Source organism: Culex pipiens, chromosome 1 (assembly GCF_016801865.2).
Source record: "Culex pipiens pallens isolate TS chromosome 1, TS_CPP_V2, whole genome shotgun sequence".
NCBI lineage: Eukaryota > Metazoa > Arthropoda > Insecta > Diptera > Culicidae > Culex > Culex pipiens.
In genome coordinates, this window is record NC_068937.1 from 9951757 (window position 1) to 9975384 (window position 23628).

The 23628-nt window shown below is 36.6% G+C and overlaps 1 protein-coding gene across 4 annotated transcripts in view; it reads left to right on the forward strand.

Annotated features, from left to right (window-relative positions):
• Positions 1-23628, forward strand: part of LOC120413281 (protein unc-13 homolog B) — a 207299-nt gene that overhangs the window by 156575 nt on the left and 27096 nt on the right. The window contains exons 1-11 of one of the 4 annotated variants that reach the window (XM_039574014.2): positions 9778-9812; positions 9877-12842; positions 12927-13292; positions 17356-17507; positions 17634-17759; positions 18018-18026; positions 18099-18173; positions 18236-18455; positions 18517-18652; positions 18722-18970; positions 19030-19354. In XM_039574014.2, coding sequence (XP_039429948.1) covers positions 9793-9812; positions 9877-12842; positions 12927-13292; positions 17356-17507; positions 17634-17759; positions 18018-18026; positions 18099-18173; positions 18236-18455; positions 18517-18652; positions 18722-18970; positions 19030-19354 — 4644 coding nt within the window. In that variant the 5' untranslated portion in view covers positions 9778-9792. Of the gene's footprint in view, positions 1-9777; positions 9813-9876; positions 12843-12926; positions 13293-17355; positions 17508-17633; positions 17760-18017; positions 18027-18098; positions 18174-18235; positions 18456-18516; positions 18653-18721; positions 18971-19029; positions 19355-23628 lie in introns of those variants that run through there. The other 3 variants (XM_039574015.2, XM_039574016.2, XM_052706610.1) reach the window with 3 other exon arrangements.

Genomic DNA, 23628 nt, shown 5'->3' on the forward strand with positions numbered 1-23628 from the left:
GCCAATTGTGCTCTGGTTTTCATCAAATTTTCCTTTCAACATTCATTACTTCTGTTACTTCTCATCGCAATAAAAAATATCCCAAAAAATGTGCCGAACCATTTCCGATTGCCTCCAATCGTTTCATCGACACAAAAATTGCGGACCATCTGGCATTTCTCTGTTTCTTGCAATGATCCCCACAGAGAGATTGATCCGACGAATTCATCCGGTGGCCTTTTGCTCCGTCCAAATTCGATTGTTTTTCCACCCTCCTTTGCCACGTTTCCAGTGCAATGCCTTCAATCAACCAAATTACCATTTCGACATGTTTCGTCCAGCCAGAGCCAATGTTCTTCTGTGGATTTGGACCTGGTCCTGGTCGTCGCGTGCTCAACATCAAAAAGAGAGAAATGTGTTTTTCTTTCTTTTTTGCTCACTTGTTTGCTTTTTCCCCGCGCGCGCACACCTGTGGTGTGGGGGCTTTTCCCCACAACACCCACAGTTCCACCCACCAGCAGCCGAAAAATAAAAACCACAAACCTCGAGCTTCTCGTGAAATTTCGTCGAGATTGGTGGCTTCTAAATAAATACACACTCAAATATGGCGATTTCCCACCGCCGCCCACACTCAATTTGCGAAAGGTGGGGGGGATGCGGGGTTGGTGGGTGTTACCCACCGCCACCCACCGTCCCAGCAATAACGAAAACATTCACATTAATACAGTTTGCCCGTGTCTTTATGGTTTTGGCCCTGCTGCTTTATCAAAGTTTTTGATTTTCTACCAGAGTTCAAAGTGGGGGGGGGTGTGACCCCCCCTCTTTCGAGGGGGCTCGTTATTAAGCGAAAACTTTCCGATATCGAGATTATATGGTTTGTTCGTGATTAAAAAGTAAATGTTGGGTGTTTATTTCTCCCTTTTAAAGCCAGAGCATTCTGAACCAAGAGGGGGAGGAGCAAATTGAAATTTTCCTCCCAAAACCACTTACAACATTATTGACTTTCTTTACAACCACCCCGCCCCCTTCTTCAGAAGGGAATTGGGTGGAAAAAGTTAACCCTTAATGACTCAATAATTGAAAAAAGCGAAAAAAAAAACTTTTTTTAGGTGTTCATCCAAGGGTTAAAAGGAAAAACTCAGTGAAGGGGGGTCCCTTCGGTGGGACCGAAAATTTGTTCGCAAAAGATTTTCGCTTAACCTTGTCTTCCTCGGGGTGAGAGTTATCTGCTCTGGGAGCGGGGGAGGGTTGTCGGAATAAATCAATGTTTGCTCTGGTGGAAAAATCGGTACACTGAGCCTGTGTGGAAGCTGTGGGATCTCGGATCTCGCTCTACAAATTCATTCTTGTAGCAGTAATGTCCGATTGATTGCATTTCCCGATAAGCACTGAGGCTGAGGTTGAGATCTTAACTGAATGGAAATTTCCTGGAAAGCCTTTGCTGGGAGGATGAATTCAATATGTTGTGGCAAAACATGTTGACGGGAATCACTCAGTTTCGACAACAACAGTGACGATTCGGGATATCAATTAATTAAATCGAGATTCAGGTGATAAAATTTACACATAAGTCCTCAATGATTATCTGGATGATTTGGATTGACTAATTGCCTCATTTGCGTTCGTTTTCACAAATTTTATTGAATTTCTCACTTGTTTTTATATTGTTTCTATTTACCCAAAGTTTATTTATTCCAATTTGTTTTAATTAAGGGAGAATTTTCACATTACATCCAATTTGCCATTTTCACTATTTAAATAACTTTTTTTTTCTCAAATCTTTTGAATAAAAATGCCTCAATTTAAAAAAAATCCGCTTTTTAAATGCTGCAAATAAATCAAAATTGCTGATATGCCAACATAAGGTGCTCGACAGAAACAATTGCATTTCTCCTCTAATGATTTAATTTTATATTTTCTTTTAATTTACAATTGTTATTTTAAATTAAGGGTGCACAACAACCAAGGAAGTTGTTGTCTTCTTATTCTAAAATTGTTGAACTTACGGACCCAATCCTGAAATAGTTTGATTTTAAAATGGATGAATAAAAAATTATATTGATAGTTCCCGTAGTTTTAAGATAATTAAATGTCTGCATTAAAAATCTGGGTGCAAAAGCTCATATTGATGTGCACCGTTAATTTAATTTTTTTGCACCCCCAGTCTTATTTTTTTATTTATTGTTTTTGAATAATTTTTTTTATTTGATTAATTTTCTTTGAAACTTATGTTATGTTATTATTTTTATTTTTTTTTCTTCTTTACTCGTTTCATTTTTTTTTTTTTTGATTAAGTAAGCACAATTGACTTTTTACCATTGCGTTCCTTTTTTTTCTTTTCTATATTTTCTAAATTCACCTATTTGCTTGAATTTCATAGCAATTTGATTTGCTTATTCGATGATTTTAGTTATTTTTCTATGTTCATAATAATGATCTAAGCTGATAATTGTTGTTTGCTTACTTCTGTTTTTCATATTTTATTTTATATTGTATTTTTTTTAATCTGCATTTTTTATTTTCATGAACTTTTCTTAAGATTCTGTTGATTGAAATTTTAAGCTTATTATTTTCCCATTGATTAGCTTTTTTTTATCAAAGTAAAAAAAAATTGTCCTCTTCTGAACTGTATTTTGAACCATTGCAATGCATTGTTTTATTTTTGTTTTAAATTTTGCGTTTGAATTTTTGATCTGTTTTTTTTTTCATTTTAATTCAAATTGTTCTAGTTTAACTTATTTACTCAAGAGTGAGCAATTTTTTTTAACCCTTAACAATATTTTTTTGATAACATACAACATAAAAAAAATATCGTCATCTTATTTTTTTGGTTTCTAAAATTTGATTTAAAAGCAACTCAAATTTTTCACATAAAAGCAATCTTCTCTCAAGAGTGAGCAATTTTTTTTGCAAATTTATTTCTTGTATTTTTTAAATTTAGATGAAACTTTTTTGTACCTTTTTTATAACCAAAGAAGACAGTTTGCTTCAAAGGGATCAGAAAATCCGTTTTAAAGATTCAGATTTTTGAATATTATGAAACTCTATGATAGACTCCATACAAAAAAGAAACACTTAAATAATTCATTAAACTTCTGTTTTTTCGAAAAAAAATCTCAATTTTTAATCAATCCTAACATTTGAAAAAATACACTTAAATATAAAACGTTTTTAACAAAAAAATAATTTCTTATAACATGAAAATGGTGAACGATATTAAAACTTATTCGAATGTTTTTTTTTTTATTATCAATTTGATTTTACATCCAAAATGGAAATAAAAAAAACGCTTTGCTGCAAATGTAAGAATAATGCTGATATGCCAGTGTTTCTCAACCGGTGAGGAATTCCCCCCTGGGGGGGGAATTTGGCCATTCTAGGGGGGGAGTGAGAATTCAGTAGAAATTCAATGTCTTAAATCATTATCTGAAACATTCTTTGCAACTTTCAGTTTCTTTTATTAGTAATAACAACATTTGTTTTTCCCAAAAAAAAATATTATTAAAGTTTCAATTCCGGAGAATTTTGTCATTTCTTGAAACAATAAAATTTTATTTTTAATATTTCTTCGGCATTTGTATTTTTTGGACACAAGCAGATTTTTTGTGACAGATTTTTTTTATGGTTTCAGTGAGATTTTTGTACACTTTTTAACAAGAACAATTTTCTGAAAAATAATTGCAAATTAAAAAAAAGTTGTTTAAATATTATTAAAGATTGCTTGAATTCTTCACATTTCTTAGAGTAATCTGTCTTTTGCCGCCGATAATTATTAATATTATTTAATATTTGTTCATATTTTATAGTTGTATTTATTTATTGTAATTGAAACGAAAAGAAGCCTAGTGGCTTTTCTTTTTCAAAAAATTGGTCAAATTAACAAACAATCAATCAAAATCAAACCTGCTTTGTCTGTTTTTTTTTATCAAAATAAAACGTTTTTAAATGCCTGATATAGTCTATTGCATAGTTTTCACTTTAATTTGTTATGAAAATTGTAATCTTTTTGCAAACCTAAAATAAATGTAATTATATTTGTACATTGATACCACTAAATAAAAAAATAGGGGGGGGGGGGGGGATGAAGTTCTTGCAAATCAGTTAAGGGGGGAATGAGTCGCAAAAGGTTGAGAAACACTGTGATATGCCAACATAAGGTGCTCGATAGAAACACATGCTTTTTCTCTCTAATGAATTGATTTTTTTTCTTTTAATTTTCAATTGTAAAAAAAAGGTTTTTCGAGGTTTCTAAAAAATATTTATAAAAATTTTATAACAAGTCATAGTCTCAACATTTTAATGCAAAAAGTGTTGTAAAATGCATTGTTCACTAGTTCAGTTGTTGCCAATCATAATTTTTCAAAGATGTAAAAATTGAAATTACGAGTCATTGTTTCAACATTTTAATGAAAAAAGTGTTTTAAAATGCGTTATACACCTGTCCCGTTGTTTTGCAATCATTAGTTTCAAAAATATCTAAGTATTGAGGAAAATTTTATTTTTTGCGATTTTTTTTCTGGTGCTGTACATTGGAATTTTATAAAAATTCAAAACATTTTTCAACGAGCCCAAACAACCTAAATATGATTATCAATGCAGAAAAATGCATTTTAGATTGTTTTCAGTTGATTAGACTTCTATTGTCATGGAAATTTTGAGGTTTTTTGAAAAAAAAAATTGCCCCCTGATTTTCGGACCAATTTTGAAGGGGGCGACATAAATTTGAAAAACATTTGCAACGGTCTTATTTTGGACTGTGACTACATTTTTTCCTGAGAAGTCATAAGCAATATCTACAATTTTGCCCAAGATACCAAATCGATCAGAAAATTCGTTCTCAAAATACAGGCCTTTAATATAAACGGTTGCCAAAATTGAAGTCCAAAATTGAATTTATTTTTCTTAAGCACGATGAACACGCTTTATAAATTTCCAATCAAGCGTTAAAAAACACAGATTGTTGAAAACTTAATAAATTTCCAAAAAAAGAGATCCTAGAACTTAAAAAATAAACAAGAATTTTGGGCCCCTTTTTGTTAAATCTAGGTTTTTGCTAATGTCTCGCTAACGCAACACAGTGTTGCCAGATTGTCAAAATTCATAATGTTTGGAAGTTTATTCCTATTTCTTCTTAAATAGTTTTATAAATTTAAGATAAGTACACGCAGACAAATATTTTATACAATCAGCCTGTACATGATTTGACACACCCACCAAAGGGCACACATTATGCCATAAAAATCGACATCGCTGTCGCAGCCAGCGGACCCCATAATTAATCGCTCGCCGGGGAAAAAGTTTGCTCATCTTTTCTCCCTTTATACTTTTTCGCTCTGTATTGCCAATTTTTCAAACGAACACTTTCGCTTCGCCAATTGACCTCGTCTCGTGTCTGGAGGAACTGCAACACAAAAAAAATCGAGTGTTTATGAGGTCGAGGGCTCGTAAAAGTTGGCAACGAGCCCCGAAGCTATAAAGCTGGTGCAAATTCTTGTTGGCAGTAAACGCGAAGTTAATTTAAGCGAACGTTGACTTGGCAACGCTGCTCGCTGCAAGCGAGCTGTCAAATTGCCATAATGGCGGCGACAGCCGCTGTAAAGAAATTAATTTGCGGCGTCACGCCGCGCGCGCGTCAGCTGTTAAATCAGGAGTGAAATTTTATGGCACGCTGCTCCGATTAGGGTCAAACTTAGAAGCTTCGCTTCTTCTGAGTCATTAATCCTGATTAGTGTGGCTCATCCGGCAAACTACACAACACGTCAAGATCATATTAAGCATCTCTCTCGGTAAACATTCCCCTCCCTTATTCGTTGAATGACTTAATGGGCAACATGTGTGCGGGCTCTGTGATACGAGAAACAGACCATTAATCTTGCCGTTAGTAGTTAGTTAGAAGTTGCCCTTTCACTCGGTTTGTGTCCTCTCCTCGTTTCTGACTCTCCAGGTTTTATGAGCTACCGACTCTTTGCGACCCGATTGTTTTATGGCACACTTGGAGGTTAGGTTCGCCTTAGCTTTGTTTGCTTCAATGAACCGAATCGTTCCGTCTGCATAGCTTTGGAAGGCACACGTTCACTGACTTCGCTCGTGCACAAGTTCCTCACGTAGCACTCCAGACTTTGCTGAGCATGTACACAACAATCGTGTATACAAGGGGAAAGAAGATGGATTGACGAGAGTTGACGGAGGAGAAAATTAAATTCTAACACAGCAAGTGCACAGAAACGTCTACGATTGTTGCTCGCTCACAAAGTTTCACGCGCGGAAGTTACTAAACTGTCAAAGTTTGCTGGGCGGCCATTATGGCACAACACACAGCTCAGCCATTCAGCGGAACCCGGAAAGTTGTGGCTTTTGACTTGGCGTAGAAACTTTGTCCGTAACGACTACTGCGAAAGAGCTGGGTTCCCGTGTCGGCGAACTTTGTTGATTGCGACAAGGGTCACCCGCCATTATGGTGTATGCTTGACAGCTGCGCTATAATCTGTTTGTGCCAACTGTCAAAGTAGGCGCCGACTCACTTGTCAACCCTGCTATAAACTTTGCTCAAAACTGTCAAACTTTTGTCGACGTCATTATGGCACGCTCGAACGCCATTATGGCACCGAAATCTGTTCGCAAAACTCCAACAAACCGTTTATCCCGAACGCACCCGCTTCATCCATCCATCACAATTTCGCCCGCGATGATGACGGACGAGGTGGTGACACGCGGTGCAAATTAGAACATTAGCGCACAACAACCCCGCCCCCCATTTTCTGACAGTTCGATCGATGGCAGCACGGCGTGGTGGTCGCAGCAGGTCGTGATAATATTTCTCGGGGCTCACACCTGCGTTTATTTAAGGCCACTTTTTGCGTTGCTTTGTTTTGTTTGTTTTCGGTGGTTCGTAAATAAATCTGTTTCGGATACGCACAAAATACGGGACGTCAGAGTAGGCGTTGTAACCGCGCCGTTGTCGTCGTGAGTTATGGTATGCACAACGCACAAACACACATACTCACGCAGTTTGTCGGGCGAAGTAGGCCTTTTGAAACATTCACACAGGACATTAGTCTTGGTTTAGTTTGATGTGATGATGCGGGGGCAGAGGTTCTGGGGTAATGAATCTGTCGAACGGTACTGCCGTACGGGGATTTGCGTTCGTTTGCGGATGAGCGCGCACTTGAAAAGGTTAAGTAAGTTGGATGCTGCCGGAGGCATAGCTCACCTTGATGGTTTTGTGGGGGGTTTTAGGTGAGATTTATGTGTAATGACAGCACTGTGTATAAATTTGGAAGGATTACAATTTCATAGATAAATTTGAAGCTTTCGGTGCAAACTATCCATCGAAATGAACAGTATTTAACAAGTTTGACCCGTTCCCGAAAAATAAATAGAAATGTCAAAAAAGATTTGAAAAATAAATAAAATATCAGATATCTGGCAATCCTGAATAAAGTGGATTTTGATGAAATTTACACAACCTTAAAGATCGCATGTTGAAAATCTCTAATTTGAAATCTCTTTTTTTCCCAAACGAATAATAAAGTTTGATTATCTGGCAACCTAGTATTTTGCTTTCTATACTTATCTTATGTTTATTAAACTGTTAAAAGCAGAAATAGGAACAAAATTTCAAAATCATCTCACATTACATCATCAGAAATTCTAAATAATAAAAAAAGTAATAAAAATAATTAGAAAATTCAAAAATTCAAAACTTTGAAAATTTCAAATTCTAAAATTTAAAAATTCTAAAATTCTAAAATTCTAAAATTCTAAAATTCTAAAATTCTAAAATTCTAAAATTCTAAAATTCTAAAATTCTAAAATTCTAAAATTCTAAAATTCTAAAATTCTAAAATTCTAAAATTCTAAAATTCTAAAATTCTAAAATTCTAAAATTCTAAAATTCTAAAATTCTAAAATTCTAAAATTCTAAAATTCTAAAATTCTAAAATTCTAAAATTCTAAAATTCTAAAATTCTAAAATTCTAAAATTTTAAAATTCTAAAATTCTAAAATTCTAAAATTCTAAAATTCAAAATTCTAAAATTCAAAATTTTTTAAATTCTAAAATTCTAAAATTCTAAAATTTTAAAATTCTAAAATTTGGAAATTTGGAAATTTGGAAATTTGGAAATTTGGAAATTTGGAAATTTGGAAATTTGGAAATTTGGAAATTTGGAAATTTGGAAATTTGGAAATTTTGAAATTTGGAGATTTTGAAATTTGGAAATTTGGAAATTTGGAAACTTGGAAATTTGGAAATTTGGAAATTTGGAAATTTGGAAATTTGGAAATTTGGAAATTTGGAAATTTGGAAATTTGGAAATTTGGAAATTTGGAAATTTGGAAATTTGGAAATTTGAAAATTTGGAAATTTGAAAATTTAGAAAATTTGAAAATTTAGAAATTTTGAATTTTTGAAATTTGGAAATTTGGAAATTTGGAAATTTGGAAATTTGGAAATTAAAAAATTTGAAAAATTGGAAATTTGGAAATTTGAAAATTGGAAAATTGGAAAATTTTGAAATTTGGAAATTTGGACATTTAGAAATTTGGAAATTTGGAAATTTGGAACTTTGGAAATTTGGAAATTTGGAAATTTGGAAATTTGGAAATTTGGAAATTTGGAAATTTGGAAATTTGGAAATTTGGAAATTTGGAAATTTGGAAATTTGGAAATTTGGAAATTTGGAAATTTGGAAATTTAGAAATTTGGAATTTTGGAAATTTGGAAATTTGGAAATTTGGAAATTTGGAAATTTGGAAATTTGGAAATTTGGAAATTTGGAAATTTGGAAATTTGGAAATTTGGAAATTTGGAAATTTGGAAATTTGGAAATTTGGAAATTTGGAAATTTGGAAATTTGGAAATTTGGAAATTTGGAAATTTGGAAATTTGGAAATTTGGAAATTTGGAAATTTGGAAATTTGGAAATTTGGAAATTTGGAAATTTGGAAATTTGGAAATTTGGAAATTTGGAAATTTGGAAATTTGGAAATTTGGAAATTTGGAAATTTGGAAATTTGGAAATTTGGAAATTTGGAAATTTGGAAATTTGGAAATTTGGAAATTTGGAAATTTGGAAATTTGGAAATTTGGAAATTTGGAAATTTGGAAATTTGGAAATTTGGAAATTTGGAAATTTGGTAATTTGGAAATTTGGACATTTGGGAATTTGGAAATTTGGAAATTTGGAAATTTGGACATTTGGAAATTTGGAAATTTGGAAATTTGGAAATTTGGAAATTTGGAAATTTGGAAATTCGGAAATTTGGAAATTTGAAAATTTGGAATTTTGGAAATTTGGAAATTTGGACATTTGGAAATTTGGAAATTTGGAAATTTGGAAATTTGGAAATTTGAAAATTTGGAAATTTTGAAATTTGGAAATTTGGAAATTTGGAAATTTGGAAATTTGGAAATTCGGAAATTTGGAAATTTGGAAATTTGGAATTTTGGAAATTTGGAAATTTGGAAATTTGGAAATTTGGAATTTGGAAATTCAAAAATTCGAAAATTCAAAAATTCGAAAATTTGAAAATTCGAAAAATTGAAAATTTGAAAATCTGGAAATCACTTTAAAGTGAATCAATCTCACTCTGGAGAGGTGCGAAGAGATGCCGTTTTAATTAAGTTTTGTTGCTTTTTCACGGGTTTTCTCGTCTGGTCACAACACACACCCAAGTGCAGTCGTTTAGCTGTGCAACGTTGTCTGCACCTGGAAGGGCGTTCAAGTGGAAAACTGAATTCATTTTGAAGCGGGGACACGTGGGCGAGGGATGCTAAGACAATTTACTTTATTGTTTTAATTTGGGCTCCGAATGAAAGAACAACATCAGAGGTGGTCGTTCCTTTTCCCGTGGATATTCAAACCTTGAGGAAATTAATCAACTCTCACATTCCAGGTATTCTAGCTACTCGCCGTACTGTAGCCCGTACGCGACTCGGAGTCTAGGAGCCGCCACGACGGCCTGCAGCAGCTCGATGGACGAGAACGAAGTGATGGCGGCGTACCTGTGGAGCAAGCAGTCCCAGGACCTGTACGCGAGCCACGGCCTGAAGGATCTGCACCACCTGCACCAGGACTTTATCATCAACGACTACACGGACAAGATCGCGACGAACATCGACCTGCTCGACACGGAGCTCAAGTTTGCGTGGGCCGCGCTGAACCTGCTCAACGAGGAGTACACCCGGATGTCGGAGAAGGTGTTCAAGCTGCAGTCGCTGAACGTGTCCCAGCAGCGGATCGTGCAGAACCTGCAGTTCATGGAGGAGAACCGCAAGGCGTACCTGGACATGATCCCGGACTACGCCAAGCACCACGAGTTCTCGCTGCAGGAACAGTCGAGGCTGCGCGAAGATCTGCAGTACCGGGACTGTATCAACGAGGCGTACATGAACCACATGCAACCAGGGCCGGCTTACGGGTACGGGCAGGTCCCGTCGGCGGAGGAGATGGCCGCGGCTTATAATCAGGAGTACTGGGGCATGCGGCGGAATCTGTCCAACATCCCGGAGGTGCTCCACGGGGAAGCGGAGAATGGTGGTGGTGGGGCGTACGGGTACGGGCAGGACGTGCCGATGCCGGCCCCGCAAGCCCATCGACTGTCGACGAATCCGTTCTTGCAGGTGGTCGAAGGAGCTGGCGGGATATTGAGGGAGATTGAACCCGCGGACAACGCCGCGTTGATAGAGGAGCAGTTGCGGGCGTCGTTCTTGAACCATGCCAAGCAGATGGAGATGGAACTGCAGGCTTCGCCTGCTATGATGAAGCATCAGCAAGAGTTGCGGCAGCAGCAGCAACAGCTGCTGCAGCAGAAGCAGTTCAAGCACGACGATGTGAGGGCACTAATTACGAGGGTTATGGACGATGAGGACGTGGCGTCGTTGAGCAGCGAAGAGATGGAGAAGGTGAGGGTGTTTATGTCAAAAAATAGTGGCGAGTTGAGGGAGATATTCGCGGAGGAGTTCTCACCGCTGGCGAAGGACGGGAAAGGGGGTGAGAAGATCCTGGCGCAGAACAAGCTGGGCGGGGTTAGCCCGAAGAAGGAGTTCAACAAGTTCATTCACCTGCCGGATGCTGCTGGGATCGCCTCGTTGACGAACGACGACCTGCTGACGGTGGAAAACGGGACAATCAGTATTCAGGACAAGAGTAGCACAACAATCGCCGACAACGAATTCAAGCTCAACCTGAACAGCGGCGGCGTAGTTCATCCAGCGAACGGGACGAACGGAACGTCACCGAAGAAGCTGAGCGAGTTTTCGCCGTTCGGGATGCAGAAAGCCATGGAGAGGAAGGAGAGCGGCAACGTGCCGAGCTTTGCCGACCTGATGAACAGCAAACCGTGCGGCACGGATGCGGCGGGGTTGACGTTTACGAACCTGAACGGCGAACCGGAGTCGATCTTCAGCCAAAGCTTCAAGGAGGCGGTCGAGGCGAAACTTGCGGGGCAGGCGGTCCAGATGGCGGGTAACATGATGAGCATGGGAGAACCGGTTCCGATGTTCCCGACGGTCGCGATGAAGCCAAACATTAGTGAAGCGCTGGAGGGGGGCGGCGTCCGGCGGCCAAGCGTTACGGAAGCGCTCGAAATTAGACGGCCCAGCGTTACCGAATCCCTGTTCCCAACTGTAGCTAGGAAACCAAGTATTACGACGACGTCGGTAGCGTCGGAACTCCAGCGAAGACTATCCGTAGAAGATCCCCAGCATCCGTCGGCTTTCGCGCCCGTCCGCAAGCTGAGCATCGTGGAACCGGTTGCGGATCCGGCTCCGACCGCCCCAAGCATCTTCCAACCGTTAGCTAGAAAACCCAGCGTTACGGAAACTGCCGCCCCTTCGACGAGCCCTCCAATGTTTACGCCGCTGCCGGGCTGCACCACCATCACGGACACGCCGGAGATGCAAGCCATCTACGAATCACTGTCCCGCAAGTCCAGCCTTCCCACCCTCGGTGACGGCACGTTCTTCCCGTCGCTGGACATTACCGACTCCGGCTTTGCCGAGTGCACCGACGGGATGTCCCTCTTTCCAACCACCCTGACCCTGTCGACGACGCTGTCTTCCACCACCGATGCGCCCGTCTCGCTGCCGGACTTTTCCACCCTGTCGACCATGGCCGCCGAAACGTCCGAGGCGTCCAACTCGTCGTTTCTGCACATGTCGATGAACTCGTCCGGCATCAGCGAAGCATCGGACAGTATCACGCTGCTGCCACCGGTAAGTGCCATCATCACTGACCAATCGACGATCGCCGTACCGAAACCGGCGGAACCGGCGCCGCCGCTGCCACAACCCTTACCACCCATATCAGCCGCTCCGGCCACGATGGCGGCCCTCGCCGACAGCAAACCGATCGCACAAGCCACTGCTCCTCCTCCGACGGTCACCTCGCCACCGGCTCCTCTGGCCACCGCCGAGGTCGTCAAACCAAAGCCGACTGCGGCCACCGCTGTAACCAAGCCGACTCCGGCTGCGGTACCACCAACCGCTGTAACCAAGCCGACTCCGGTTGCACAAGCTCCCACGAAACCACAACCAGCGCCCGTTCCAAAGCCAGCGCCAGCACCCGCCCCGGAAGCCAAGCAGGCCGGCGGCTTCTTCGGCACGACCACCTCCACCTTCGGTGGCTTCTTCAACAAGGTCAACAAGACCCTCTCCCACCAGGACAGCACCGACAGTCTGCTCGGCACCAAAACCAAAGCGCTCTTCTCCTCCGTCAAGAGTTCCTTCTCGCTGGAGTCGCCCAAGCAGTCGCTCGACGAAGCCAACTCCCAGCCGTCGTCCTCGCAGTCCGCCACCTCAGGGGCCGCCTCGCTCGAGTCGTCGTCCCCGCCCGGTAGCGTACAGGTACCGTCGACGCCAGGTAGGTCACCCTAACCGACAGGTTTGTCCCATTTGGTGTTGTGTGTCTCTGTGTGTTTACCCTAGAAACCCCTTTCATAATCAGAAGAACCACACTCCACTACTCCACCCCCATCTCCAGATGTAGCTCTGGCTCAGTCCCACCAACAACAACAACAACAACAACTTCAGCCACACCAACAGAGTTCGCCACCTCAGGAACTGCAGCAGTACCCGCCGACGACGTCACCCCCGGGCGGCGAACAACAACAGTCTTCCCCGTACGACCAGCCGCCGCAGCAGCTAGCTTCGGAGTTTCCGGAGCTGTGCAACGGCAACGGCAGTAGCGGCACCCCACTGTTCAGTAGCGCACAGCCGTTTCCCGGTGCGGAGGAAACGGTACTCGACGGCGAAGCGCCCGCACCGCCAACGCACAGAAAGCAGAGCCTGTTTCGGGCGCAGGGGAGTGAAGGTACGTGTTTCAAGGTTGTTGAGCGATAAAATTATCGTCGGGACGATAACGATTAAGTAATCGATGATAACGGACTATAATTCGTTATTTAAAAACATTCTATAATTACATTTATCCAACCATGTCATGTTCAATTTTCAATGCTTTCATTAAGAATATTTTTTTATGATAATGTAGTCAGTTTCTAAGTATAACTAATCAAAGAATTTTGCAAAATACCGTTTTTTTTTTTAAATACTCCAATTTTAATAATTTGCAAAAACCAAACGAAGCAAAATTATGTATGCATTTTCAATTTATTTTTTTTTTATTGTGAAATACCCATATTTTTTTTGTAACCTTTTCACTGTAATATTTTTTTAACTTAAATTTTCATAAAATTCCGTGTTTTTGTGAAAGTACTCATTTTTAAAAATCACAATATGTGTACCAAACGAAGCGAATCTTTGAAAGCCTTTTTTAATTTAATCAAGTATTTTGTAAAATACAGTACTTGTAAATAACCAAATGCTGCTCGCTAACTGTGCTGAACGAAAAATAACGAGGGGACCACCGATGCATAATATTATCCAGAAAAAATATTTTAAAAAAGTTAGTCAAATTTATTTACAATGCATACTTTCCATATTTTTAAAATTTTAAAACTTGAAATTAAATAAAAGTTTGAAAAATGTTTTTTTTTATTTATTCAACATGATTTTTGCATCCACTAACCCCTCGGTAATTACGGTTTGTTTTGGTTTTTTGACGTTTGTCTGCTGCGGCCCAGTTATCGAGCGCTCAGTTAAAAAGAAGCCTAGTTAAACAACGCCCAGTTACCAAACAACTAAAAAACGAAACTATTGGCACTACGCCCCCCGGGGCATGGCCTTCCTCTAACGTGGGATTTCTGCTCCAGCGCCTCTGACGAGACAGGAGAAACCGGGACCGACGTTTTACTTCACCATCCGATAGAAGCTCAGTGGATAAGGCGGGAATCGAACCCGCGTCTCATAGCATCATCGGGATCGGCAGCCGAAGCCGCTACCCCTGCGCCACGAGACCCACTAATGTACTCAAATTTTCCCAAACTACCGTACTTTTTCGAAAATTGTAATTTTTTTTTTATAAATATGCAATATTTTGCATTTTTGCTTCATTATAATTTTATTGTAAAAAACTAAAATTTTCACAAATTATAAAATTTTGTAAATTCCTTATTATTCATTAATATTTAGGCATTTTTGAAAAAAATCGGAATTGCTGAAAATTTTTAGTATTTTACAAGCAACACACTAAAAAAAATGAAAATGTACATAAAATTTTGCTTCGTTTGATTCCCTTATTGCGATACTGCAAATTGAAGAATTTTTGAAAAAAACGGTATTTTGTGGACTTTTTATTATGCATTCTCAACTTATTAATTTTTTTTTAATGTTCATAAAATATCGTTTTTTTTTTGTTGTGAAAATACTCATTTTTTAGAATCGCAATATGGGTATCAAACAAAGCGAATCTTTGAAAGCCTTTTTAATTTAAGTATTTAAAGTATTTTGTAAAATACTCAAATTTTCCCAAATTTCCGTACTTTTTCGAAAACAGTAAATTTTTTATAAACATGCAATATTTTGCATGTATTTATGCTTAATTATAGTTTTATTGTTAAAAAACGCAAATTTTCACAAATTATAAAATGTTGAAAATTCCGTATTATTCATTAATATTTGAGCAATTTTGAAAAAATCGGTTTTTGGTGATTTTTTTTTTGTATTTTACAAGCAACACTCTAAACAAATGAAAATGTACACACAATTTTGCTTCGTTTGATTCCCATATTGTGATACTGTAAATTGGAGATTTTTAGAAAAAAAAATCGGTATTTTGTGGATATTTAGCATTTCTCAAAAATTTCCAATAAAATGGAAATCCATATAAAATGTTGCTTCGTTTGATACCCATTATTGCAAATTATAAAATTTGAGTATTTTCAAAAATATGATATTTTGTCAAAATTTGAGTATTTTAAATAAAATCTATAAGACAGTAGAAATGCATATGAAATTTCGCTTCATAATTTGCAATTCGGGAATCGAATATTGAATTTTGAAAATATGGGTATTTTCAAAATATGTATACGGTATTTCGTGATTTTTTTTGTATTTAAAAAAAAACTCTAATAAAGTTAAAATGCATACCAAATTTCGCTTCGTTTGAAACCCGTAATGCAAGTTATGAAAATTTGAGTATTTTTAAAAATAAACTTTTTTGTGAAACTTTAAATATTTTACAAAAAAGTTTTAAATAAATTGAAAATGCACACAAAATTTGCTTCGTTTGATTCCCATATTGCGAATTATTATAGTTTGAGTATTTCCGAAAAAATACGGAATTTTGTGAAAATTTGAGTATTTTTACAAAAAAAAACTATTTTAAAGTGAAAATGCCTACAAAATTCCGCTTCATCTGATACCCATATTGTAAATTATGGATATTTTAGTACTTTCGAAAAAACACAACATTTTGTGAAAAATTGAGTGTTTTACAAAAAAAACTCTATTAAAATGAAAAAACGTACAAAATTTCGCTTCGTTTGATACCCATATTGCGAATTAGGAAAATTGAAATATTTTCAAAAATATTATGTTTTGTGAAATTTTTAGTGTTTTTTTATGATTTTTAATTGTCAACGAAATTTTGAGTTAATTGATAATAATTTGAGTATTTTCGTAAAAGTACGGAATTTTGTGAAAATTTTAGTACTTTACAAAGAAAAATCTTATAAAGTGAAAATGCCTACAAAATGTCGCTTAATTTGATACCCATATTGTAAATTATGAAAATGTTAGTACTTTCGAAAAAAAAACGCAATATTTTATGAAAATTTGAAATTTTTTGAATGAAAATATACTCTAATAATGTGAAAATACATACAAAATTTCGTTTCGTTTGATACCCATTTGCTAATTAAGAAAATTTGAATATTTTCGAAAAAACGGTATTTTGTTAAATACTTTGAAAATAACTATATAATAAAAAAAAAATATTTACAGGGTGGCCACTCAATTTTTGAAACCTGCAAAAAAAATGGGAAAAAGTCGGGAATTCGCCAAATTCTGCATAAAAAAATCGGGAAATAATTAGGAATTTTGTCAAAAAGTCAGGCAAAGTAAATTTATGTAACTTTGTGATATTTTTAGCAATTTTTGAGCCTTTTTGAGATTTAAGCAGTTTTCTTAAAATTTAAGGTTCCTTTCACTTTTTTAATCTTTTTGAGAATAAAAAGGTTTTTTATGATATTACAAGAATTACGAACCGTAAACTGGGGTGACTTTGATAGCCCGGGGTGACTTTGATAGGTTTTTCAAATGCCCGTCCAATTAATATCTAAACATTTTTGAGAATTTTGAGTATGTAAGGGATAGCTTATTATCGAACATATATGCAAAAATGTGACTGTTACATTGGATGTATCAAAATTAGTGGCCAAATCAAATTTCTATCAATGTCACCCCGGGCTATCAAAGCCACCCCAGTTTACGGTAGTTGTTGTCGGTTCAACTATTATCGAAAGGCACTAGAAATAAAATTATGAAGAAAAAGGGAAGTTAGAAGTGTTGGATGATTTATTTGATGATTATTTTGAAGTTTTTAATATTTTATTGTTAGTTTGAGTGCATCAATTTTCAAAGTAATTTAAAAAAAATTAATCTCTATTTTTATAAAAAAAAATTCAATAGTTTTTGCCTTTTTTATGATCTGTTTTCACTTTGCAGTAATTTTTTTTTTTTTTGATAAGAAATTCCTATTTTTTGAGGTTCTGGAAAAGCGGGTAATTCAAAAATGGGATTTAAGTGGCTACCCTGCTCATAGTCTTAGTGAAAGCTTTGAAAATTTAACATGATTCGGATGGCTTAAGTCAATTTTAGACATTTCTTAAAAAAGAGTTATCGTTATCGAACCTCGATAATTTTATCGTCAATAACCTTGGTGTGTGTGTGCGTGTGAAAACTAGCGTTAGCGTTAGCGTGGGTCAAGGTGGTTGAACTTGGAAAGGTGACACAAGCGTACCGCTGTATCGTTTCAGATGGGGAAGGAGGGAGCAAGTGGAAGCTGCTGAAGACGCTGAAGGAGAAGCGGATCGAGGAGAAGCAGAAGGTGGTCGACGAAGGTGAAGCGGACGATGCAGGTATTTTCAAGAAGGTCGATTGCAAGGCGGAGGAAGAAGAGGTAATGCCCGTAAGTTGTAGTTCTAAGGTGTACGTCTAATTGAAACCTTTTTGGATAAGTTAGTTTTTAAGAGTCTTTCGGATAAGCTTCTGGAAGTTCCGATGTAATTGTGATCTCTTTTTCTTCCCGCAACAGAAACGTAACGGAACCGCGGACAGTGGACGCGGCAACGGGCTCGGGGACAACACCTTCTACAGTAACATCGACAGCATGCCGGATATCCGTCCACGGCGCAAGTCGATCCCGCTGGTGTCGGAGCTGGTAAGTGTGCGCCCTCGTAGCGATGTTGACGTCTCCTCGATATGTGTAAACCTTGATCTAACCAAAATCTCTGAACTCGTTGTTGTTGCATCAATCGACGCGCGCGCGCTACCTCTCTCTCTCATGCTCTCTTGCCTCTGATCTTTCGGTGTGGATATCCGTGAATGTGTCTGAATGTACCCTTCGCCTCCAAAAACCGTACCTCTACCACCACCACAACCACAACCACCAACCGTCCGTCCGACCGTTCCACAACAGGTCTTGAAAGTAAGTCACCTCTAGCCCGGGTTGCCTCAGCTAACGTTCCGCTAACGCTTCCTCTCTATTCCCGTCCTGTAGACGATGGCAGCTACGAAACGTCAGGCCGGTCTCACCTCGGCGGTTCCGCGAGCAACCCTGAACGATGAGGAACTGGTAAGACCCTCCATGAGCCCTCTACAACCTCCAACACTAACCCTTGCCTCTCGATCGCCTAGAAAATGCACGTCTACAAGAAGGCCCTCCAGGCGCTGATCTACCCGATCTCGTCCACGACGCCGCACAACTTTGTCCTGTGGACGGCGACCTCACCGACCTACTGCTACGAGTGCGAGGGCTTGTTGTGGGGCATTGCCCGGCAGGGCGTCCGCTGTACCGAGTGTGCCGTGAAGTGCCACGAAAAGTGCAAGGACCTGCTGAACGCGGATTGTTTGCAGAGTAAGCGAGGATCACGCGATCCCCTTGAAGAAGGGTTCTGACGACTGATTTCTCTTTGCAGTGTGCTTCGCGGGAGCGTCGGAGAAGAGTTCCAAACATGGGGCCGCCGAGGACAAGGCCAACTCCGTGATCGCTGCCATGAAAGAGCGCATGAAGCAGCGCGAGCGGGATCGACCGGAGATCTTCGAGGTTATCAGGTAGGGTCACAGATCTTAAAAGAGGGGTTAAGGTAGGTAGGTCACTCGATCGTCTGGTTGAACTTGCAGGAAGGTGTTCAACGTGGAGGAGAAGAGCCACGCCGGCCACATGAAGGCGATCAAGCAGAGCGTGCTGGACGGGACGAGCAAGTGGTCGGCCAAGATCGCGATCACGGTGATCTGCGCGCAGGGTCTGATCGCGAAGGACAAGAGCGGCACCAGCGATCCGTACGTGACGGTGCAGGTGAGCAAGGTGAAGAAGCGTACCCGGACGATGCCGCAGGAGCTGAACCCGGTGTGGAACGAGAAGTTTAACTTGTGAGTAGGAGGTTGGATGATCGCGTAGGGTGAAGTTCTAATCATACGATCTTCTCCAGCGAATGCCACAACTCGTCCGACCGGATCAAGGTGCGCGTCTGGGACGAGGACAACGATCTCAAGTCGAAGCTGCGGCAGAAGCTGACGCGCGAGTCGGACGACTTCCTGGGGCAGACAATCATCGAGGTGCGGACGCTGTCGGGCGAGATGGACGTGTGGTACAACCTGGAGAAGCGAACAGACAAATCAGCGGTATCGGGCGCAATCCGGCTGCACATTTCGGTGGAGATCAAGGGCGAGGAGAAGGTGGCGCCGTACCACGTGCAGTACACCTGCCTGCACGAGAACGTGTTCCACTATCTCTGCGAGGAGAACTGCGGGGCGGTGAGTACAAAACAAAACCTTTTTTTTTCTAAAATATAAAAAAAAAAAACAATTTCGGAATTCTAAAATTCTCAAAATTCTGAAATCCTAAATTTAAAAAAAAAAATGATTTCTAAAATTCTAAAATTATTCAATTCTTCAATTCTAAACATCTTCAATACTTATACAGCAATTCTTTAATTCTTCAATTCTTCAATTCTTCAATTCTTCAATTCTTCAATTCTTCAATTCTTCAATTCTTCAATTCTTCAATTCTTCAATTCTTCAATTCTTCAATTCTTCAATTCTTCAATTCTTCAATTCTTCAATTCTTCAATTCTTTAATTCTTCAATTCTTCAATTCTTCAATTCTTCAATTCTTCAATTCTCCAATTCTCCAATTCTTCAATTCTTCAATTCTTTAATTCTTCAATTCTTCAATTCTTTATTTCTTTAATTCTTTAATTCTTCAATTCTTTAATTCTTTAATTCTTTAATTCTTTAATTCTTTAATTCTTTAATTCTTTAATTCTTTAATTCTTTAATTCTTTAATTCTTTAATTCTTTAATTCTTTAATTCTTTGATTCTTTAATTCTTTAATTCTTTAATTCTTTAATTCTTTAATTCTTTAATTCTTTAATTCTTTAATTCTTTAATTCTTTAATTCTTTAATTCTTTAATTCTTTAATTCTTTAATTCTTTAATTCTTTAATTCTTTAATTCTTTAATTCTTTAATTCTTTAATTCTTTAATTCTTTAATTCTTTAATTCTTTAATTCTTTAATTCTTTAATTCTTTAATTCTTTAATTCTTTAATTCTTTAATTCTTTAATTCTTTAATTCTTTAATTCTTTAATTCTTTAATTCTTTAATTCTTTAATTCTTTAATTCTTTAATTCTTTAATTCTTTAATTCTTCAATTCTTCAATTCTTCAATTCTTCAATTCTTCAAGTCTTCAATTCTTCAATTCTTCAATTCTTCAATTCTTCAATTCTTTTCAATTCTTCAATTCTTCAATTCTTCAATTCTTCAATTCTTCAATTCTTCAATTCTTCAATTCTTTAATTTCAGAGTTTTTTTTTAAAGGTCCTATAAACTATTGTCTTTCATATGTTTATAGGACCTATTCAAAAAAAAACTCTAAAATTGTTCAATTTTTCAATTCTTCCATTCTAAAATTGACAAATTCAAAACAAAACAAAAATTAAAAAAAAAAAACAAAATTTCAAGAGATTACAAAATTTTAAAAATTTCAAGATTTAAAAAAAATAAAAATATTCAAAGCTTTCAATATTCTAAAAATCAAAAAAAAAAAACTTTTTTCAAAATTTCAAAAGTTCCCAACATTCAGATATTTTCAAATTAAAAAAAATTAAAATTCCAAAATTAAAAAAAAATAAATTCTGAAAATCCAAAAATATTAAAAATTTCAAAAAATACAAAAAAGAAACAAAAGATCCAGAATAACAAAAAAAAAACAAATACTAAAAGATGCAAAACATCCTGAAATTATGAAAATTTTCAGAATTCCATAAATCCTATACATTTTAAAAATTCCCAAAATTCTTAAAATTCAAAATATTCCAAAATAAAAAAAATGATAAACTGAAAGTATTCAAAGAAAAAATAAAAAAATCATACAAATTCCAAACTTTTAATAGATTGCAAAAAAACCAGAAATTACAATAATTCCAAAAAATCCCGGAAAATTCTGAAAAATTTAAAAATTTGCAAAATATTAAATAATAAAGAAAATCCCAAAAATTAAAAAAAAATCCCAAATTCAAAAAGATTTCAAGTAATCAAAAAAATTATAAAAATTCAAAAATAAAATTAAAAATATAAAATTCCAAAAAAATCAGTAAATTTTTAAAATTCAAAATATTTTTAAAATTTCAAACGTTCTAAAAAACTATTATTCCAAGTCTCCGAAAATTCTGAAAAAAAGAAAACAAACTTTTTAAAAAATTCAGATATTTCAAAATTTAAAAAAATCTAAACAAAAATTAAAATTTTATGATTCCAAAATTTAAAAAATAATTAAAAATTCAAAAATATTGAAAATTTTGAAAATTAAAAAAAACAACAAACAAAAAATCTGAAATTAAAAAAACTAATTTTAAATGTTTCTAAACACCCTGAATTTTTAAAAATTCCAAAATTTGTGGTTTTTCATAAATCCTATATTTTAGAAATTCCCAAAATTCAAAATATTCCAAAAATACCAAATATTTCCAATATTGAAAAACATTCTAAAAAAAATCCAAAATAATACAAATTTCAAAAACTTGCAAAAATCCAAAAATTCAAAAAATACACAGAAATTCTAAATTTAAAAAATTCCTCATACCCTTAGCATTCCAAAAATTCTAAAAAAAAAACAACTTAAAAAAAGTTAAAATTCCAAAATAAAAAAAAAACAAATTTCTAAAAAATCAAAAATATTAATAATTATGAAAAAACAAAGCAATCGTCCAAAATTAAAAAAAACTAATTTTAAAAGTTTCAAAACATCCTGAAATTTAAAAATTTCCAGTTTTCTTAAAATCCTATAAATTTTAAAAATTCCCAAAAATCAAAAAAAATTAAAAAAATTCCAAGAAAAATCCAAAAAAATCCAAAATTAAAAAAAAACATTCTAAATTCCAAAGATTGAAAAACCATAAAATCCTGAAATTCAAAACATCTAAAATCCAGAAAGATATAAAAAATTTCTAAAAATTAAGAAATATTCAAGGATATTCCAAAAATTAAAAAATACCCAACATTCCAAAAATTCCAAAGATACCAAAAATTAAAAATTCACAAAAAAAAATCAAAAAATTTCTGTAATTCTGTAATTCTGTAATTTCGGAATACATTCGTCCGGCTTCAGCTGAAGATTCATGCTGTCCCATGTTGCATGTTCGAGTGTAGACCTACGGAAAACCTTGCCGCGAGGAGAGGTGAGTGAGAAGTACACGAACCACCTACGACATAATTCCTCGGGCGGCCCAGGTCAACTCGAAGTTACCCCAGGCACCCCCAGTGCAGGACACATTGGGGGTAGAAAGTGGATAGAATTTTCAGTGAATACAATAATTATGACAATATAGTTTCATATAATCCTTATTCCTTGATCTTACCTTTTGACACTATCAAACCTAGCAATATTACTATTGCATCTTACCATTCCCTTTTGATAGTGTCAACTTCAAACCTTCATCCATTGTGCAATTAACACATAATTTCCGCTATATTCTTCATGCGGAATCGTCGTCTACTTTCTTCGCCTTATTATCACTTGACCACGACGCGATATTGTTCTCACATTTTTTGAGCTTCAACGACCGATTGTTATTCACGCACTTATAAAAATACTTGTTCTGTTTCGCGGCCTTGTCTACTTTAATTTTGGACATGATTATCTTTTCACTGTGAAATACACACTGTTGGCTGATACAATGACTTTTTCGGTCATCGTATGCTCGCAAGGTACATGAAAAAGACAAAGAGAAAAAATGGGATTAGTACAATGTAAAATAAAATCGAACATTGAATAACAGACTGACACAGAAAGAAAGAATAAAGAAACCTTCAGAACTACCAACTACCAAGCTTCTCGTTACAAGCTTACTAGAAAACAACTGAAGTTGTGAAATATGGGACAAGACAAACAAACTTGAATAGCTAACATATATAATAAAACAGTTTGAACGTACCTTTAATCATATTAACAGTTATGCCCAAATTTCTTACCAAATTATTTTCAGCAGTTACATTTCTACAATAATGTATTGCGATTCCAAGTTAGAATAATTGAGTAGTTAAAGTTTATGGGGTTAGAGACAAGTTATAGCAATAGAAAAGTAAATAGATGGATAGATTTTACTAAATTTTGTCTTAAAAGAATAGGAAAAATCTAGCTTGTTTTTGAAAATAGCCAATGCACCAAGAGCAAACAAACAGCATGTCACGTTCACACCGTATGGAGTAAATGTGATAAACTATATGTCCACATTCGGAGCACCACCTTTTTCAGAATATAGGAAATGATAGAAGGAAGACCCCATTCTGTATAGTAGAAGATTTCTGCAACACCTTGGACTCGGACCAGACATTTTGTCTGAAATAAGAGAGAAAGACAAATATTAAATTGTGGTATTATCACTAAATCCTATCATCCTTTCACCCCCCAAGACATGGTCTATCCTTCGTGCCTTCGTGTCTTGGGTGATGGCGAATTCTACCTTCTTCAATGATCTTCGGACCACCTCCAACTAGAATTCACAACAGGACCTCCCTCGGCTCCAG